General features: G+C 39.1%; 1 protein-coding gene across 1 annotated transcript; it reads left to right on the top strand.

The window, feature by feature from the left end:
- Nucleotides 1–314: 314 nt before the first annotated feature.
- On the top strand, nt 315–3,893 carry LOC140068797 (tyrosinase-like). The gene is made up of 4 exons (XM_072114186.1): nt 315–1,109; nt 2,157–2,370; nt 2,894–3,035; nt 3,312–3,893. Exons 1-4 carry the CDS (start codon nt 318–320, stop codon nt 3,490–3,492), a joined length of 1,329 nt encoding a protein of 442 aa, XP_071970287.1. The 5' UTR covers nt 315–317; the 3' UTR covers nt 3,493–3,893.
- The last annotated feature ends 1,123 nt before the right edge of the window (nt 3,894–5,016 follow it).

The following is a 5,016-nucleotide window of genomic DNA, read 5'->3' as shown; positions in this document are numbered from 1 at the left end:
TGACTTTTTTGGTATTTTTGCTCATATGTATATTAATGAATGGAACTAAGTTGTAATACCACACACTACCTATGGTTAAGTGTGAAACTCTTTGTGGAAGAAAGCAGCCATATTATTCAAGCCTAAGACAGCCCCTTTAATACCGTGCCTGCTGCACAAATCATAGCTTTTATATAAGTAACCCATATGTGCCAGAATGTAACTTCAAATATAATATATGGGGATAATTCTATGTATATGTGGCAGTTATATCTTCTGTAGGTGGTAATAACATTTTTCCCCTCCCCAGCAGGGCGAGGCTACTAGTACTGAAGAAAATGTTTACACCGTGTATATTTCTTACACTGTTCCTGAGGGTGGTCCACAGTCAGTTCCCCAGGTCTTGTACCACTAGTTCAGCTCTTGAGACAAAAACTTGCTGCCCTCTGTGGACGGATGACAGTCCTTGTGGATCACAGTCTGGACGTGGTAAATGCGAAAAATATGAGTTTACACTATTAACTAACGGACGTGTCCGCCAATATGATGACGATCGCTTGGACTGGCCACGCTTTTATTATGAGAAATCTTGTAAGTGCTACGGAAACTACAGTGGCTACAACTGTGGCCAGTGCAAGTATGGTTACACTGGAGACAAGTGTGAGCGCCAAAATACTGTGGTACGTAAAGAGATCCGCCAGCTCTCATTTTTAGAAAGGAAAAAATTCTTCAGCTACTTGGCTTTGGCTAAAACCACAAAAAGTGCAGATTTTGTCATCCTGACCACTGGGGACAGGCACCACCGGGACACATACCACTTTGTGGAAGCTTCCATATATGATGTTTTTGCTTGGATCCATTATTATTCCATGAAGCCAATTCTACAAAATGGCACATTTAATGCCAGCTTTAACTATGCCCATCAGGGTCCGGCCTTTCCTGGTTGGCATCGTATGTGTCTCATGTTTTTGGAGAGGGAAATTCAACTCTTGACTGGTGATGAAAACTTTGCTATTCCCTATTATGACTGGAGAGGAGAAAATAACTGTTCCATCTGTACCAATGAATTACTTGGAAAGAGTAATGAACAAGGTTTTCTGGATGATGAGTCCCACTTTGTATTTTGGAAAGTGAGTATCTGAAAGCTTTGCTTTGTGTATTATGCACCTATCCATGCCATAGCTTTCTGCTCCTTCCTGCTGGCTCAGGGTCTTTGTATTGTAAGTAAAGAACTGCTGTACAGTGATGCATTGCTGTAGTGTTATTGTGCCCAATAATGGCAGGTAAAGAAGGTTCATGTCAAACAAATACATGGTGCATGTCCCACAACGAACTGCAGAACCTTGTTGCTGGAAGCAACATCCCTTTTCCATGAGTCATAAAAAATGTCTAAAATAATGAATAAACGTATGATACACATTTTTTCAGGCTCAAATTACCTGTAGTCTAGTTCATTTCTAACTGTGTTCTTATTTACTGATGAGAAACTCTCAAATTGTATTAGGCTCAATTAGGGGATATTTATCAAAAGTGTCTGTTCACGGCAACCAATCAGATCCCAACCTTTATATTATAAACTGCCATCAGAAAATGAAAACTGAGCTATGATAAGTTGCCATGAGCAACTAAAACAGTTTTGTTCTCAAAAACTTCTGATAAATCAACCCCCATGAGCATGTTTACTTTATTTCATAATTTGCAGCAACAGCTATAGTCTCTATATTCATTTGGAGATACCCTACCTAATATTGCGCTAGTGCCCCTATTACTGTGCTAAGGCTAACGCTATGGGGCACATTTACTAAGAGCAGTGTAAATTTTGCCTTTGTATAGTGTATGGATTCAGGATTTCTGGTGCCCTCTGCACTGCCCAGACAGAGTGTAGCACGTTTTTGGAGCATCTTTAACAAGGGGCATGCAATACATTTCTGTTGGACTTTGCATGTTAAATCTGGTGCACGTTGCGTCCAGGCACAGGAACACCCCCTTTGGTGCAGAAATTTGTGTTAGGTGAAACAAAGTGCAACCGGGCCACAAAATGGTCCCGTGCAACACAAATGTGGCTCTGATACTTCTTAAATACCTGTGCAAGCAGTTTCCACCTAAAATAAAGTGCAAAGTCTGACAGGAAACTGGCGCACGACGCTTAGTAAATGTGCCTCTATGTTCTTCATCAGTCTATTTGCAGCGGTTACAATTACGATGATGCTTATTGCCAAACTGCTGGAGACGAGTGCCAGATGGAGCGACTCCACAGAAAACCAGGATCAGATCCCCGGGTCAAAAGTTTGCCCTCCTTTAAAGATGTGGAAGACACCCTTAAATGGAAAGACTTTGATAGATACCCATATGATAGGTCTTCTCAAATGAGCTTCCGAAATGCTTTAGAAGGTAAGTTATCATCTCTAAGGTGATTATATGTGGATTTGCCTAATAGATTTGCATTAAACAAAATGTGCAAGATCAGCTGCATAAGATAAGTCCAATTTTTTGTAAATGCTGTAGATGTTGTCAATGTTGTACTATAAATCTTTATTAGTCAATTAAAGGATGGGTTCTAAAATCCACCACCGAATGTTTCCATATCCAGGAGTTTGTTATGCAAATTTTGGCGCACGTTTGGCAGCAGATGTTTATGTAAAATATCCAAACCATGTGCATGTACAGGACGTACTTTTAAGGCCCATTGCTCACAAGTGTGTTTGATGCGTGCAACTCGCATCAAACTCACATCATATGTTTTGCTGGAATGTCCGGCCAGGCCACAAGTACCAGCAAGCACACAATGCAAGTTTGATGTGAATTGCGCGCATCAAACTCGCTAGTGGGCAATAGACATTGGGCAACACTGTGGCATGTAAGAACGATCATACACATGATAGCTAACTCTTTCTGTGTTTTATCCATTTATCAGGGTTCCTGAGACCTTCGGATGGGAAAACACTGGAGCGTAGTATGCACAACGCAGTGCACATTTATTTTGGAGGAACAATGTCTCAAATCCCCATTTCCAGTAATGACCCCATGTTCCTGCTACATCACAACTTTATTGACAAGTAAGTTCTGTCAAAACGGTAATGGCAGCCATAATATCTGCCACCAACTTCCTAGTAAATGATACAAGGCTAAAATAATGCTTCAGTTGTATTTGCTGTGATTACAGCAAGCAGCAAGCAGAGCTAGTGATAAGTAAAACAAAGTACATATATTGATAGGACAGTCCATTATAATAGTTCATCATATGATTAAACTATAAATATACTCAAGTGTTATTTACAATTTGTACATGGAATATTACAGCAATTTAGTAAAATATCGTGGTTATCTTACAGGATATTTGACGTGTGGGTGCGGCGATATAAAAGCACTCCAGACAAATACCCAAGAAATGATATTGCAGGACAAGGCCCAAATGAATGTGCCACCCCCTTCTTTCCATGTTACAGCAACAAGGATTTCTTAACCAGCTCTTCTAACTTGGGATACAGATACTCAAAGTATCAAGGAATGTAAAATCCTTCCTTAAAGCGCACTTCCAGACAACTTGTATCAATGACTTTGTGCTGCTTTTGTCATATTGTAAAATTTTAGCACCCACTTTTTGTACCATTCTGTGATTTGTATGTATAATAAAGTCTGATAGATATGTTTTCCACACACAATCATAAGCCTCAGAAGTTTGAGTGAAAAACTTTGAGGAAATGTTATATGGAATACTCAACATCATTGGCTCCTAATTTGTACATAGCTTTCTTATATAGTGACATACCCTGATCTGGTATAACTTTATGATATAACTTGCCTTTGCCATTCAGAACTAGTTGTCATTCTCTGGAGTTGGAATGTTTGTTCTGAGTGTTTTTACCCAGCTTTCCTTGACTACAGATGGTCATACACATTGAGGTATATCTTGATTCTGGACAGCTACAGAATCAAGACTTCATATTTTTTCCGTCTTACTCACGGTAGGGTACAGTAGGCAATACGACATTTAATTTATGATCCCACTGCTAGTACAGGTAGCGTGTGAAAGGGACCTAAAGTAAAGCTCAAGTTCCACTTCTAAGAACCACAAGTTGGTCCTATGAAATTATTATGACACATGATATATACAAGTAAATAATATACATTTTTACAGAATATTATATGTTCACTATTATTTTCTGGCATCTCTTCTTGGAACGTGAAACATGATTTCCACCAGTCTGATGTCAATGAGAATGCTGGGATTACCATGGGGTTAATGAGGCTGTTCTCCTATTAGTGCTGCTTATGATGGTCCTCAGTTCTGACCATCTCACAGATGGTTCCTTTAATAGACTTTGCTTTCTCATTTGATTTGAGTGCACATTAAGTAAATGAGGGGACAGTACGCTATTAATGGTTTTCATTCCAACAAATACCATAGAGGTCATAAGTCACTATAGTCGTCTTAATTTTGGTTCTATTCTTTCTAATATTCGGTAGTTACGTTATATTTTTTCAGTTAAATGTAGTTTCTGATAGTACAAAGTTCTCAGATTTTATGCATGTAAGAATAGTGGATACCGTATACTCCAGGTTGCTCCCATGATTAGTGCTGAGTGGACCAAATCCCCATATACCTCTAGCCTTTCGCTGATGGAGTGATACCGATGTTTGTTGATAATAAATCTATAAAGTATGTAATGAATTTCAATTAAAATAAAAATCTATCTTAAAGTATGAAGTGTGTTATACTTTGACAATCTACAAAAACACAGGAGAAATCCCTACATCCAGTGACTGGACTGCAGTTGATGCGTCCACAGATTAAAGTTGTTCTTGTTCCATTAGGCCCACAATCACCATTTCTCCTCCTACAACTACACATCGGGACAGTTTTATCAAGCTGTCTGAAAGTCAGAATATTTCTAGTGGCAACCAATCAGAGCTCAGCTTTCATTTTACCAGTGCTCATGAATATTTTAAAGGGGCAACTAGAAATATTCTGACTTTCGGACAGCTTGATAAATCTGCCCCATCATCTCTGTGAAACACACACACAGTCACTTCACC

This window comes from Engystomops pustulosus, chromosome 7 (genome assembly GCF_040894005.1).
Source record: "Engystomops pustulosus chromosome 7, aEngPut4.maternal, whole genome shotgun sequence".
Taxonomy (NCBI): Eukaryota; Metazoa; Chordata; class Amphibia; order Anura; family Leptodactylidae; genus Engystomops; species Engystomops pustulosus.
Note: the sequence above shows the minus strand (reverse complement) of the source record. Positions and strands in the feature narration are given on the sequence as shown.

Excerpts from the sequence above, each read along its gene's own strand:
- LOC140068797 (XM_072114186.1), top strand. The coding sequence starts at position 318 with ATGTTTACACCGTGTATATTTCTTACACTGTTCCTGAGGGTGGTCCAC. Across the intron at positions 2,371-2,893 it reads CTTCCGAAATGCTTTAGAAG|GGTTCCTGAGACCTTCGGAT; the intron begins GTAAGTTATCAT and ends TCCATTTATCAG. Across the intron at positions 3,036-3,311 it reads CATCACAACTTTATTGACAA|GATATTTGACGTGTGGGTGC; the intron begins GTAAGTTCTGTC and ends GTTATCTTACAG.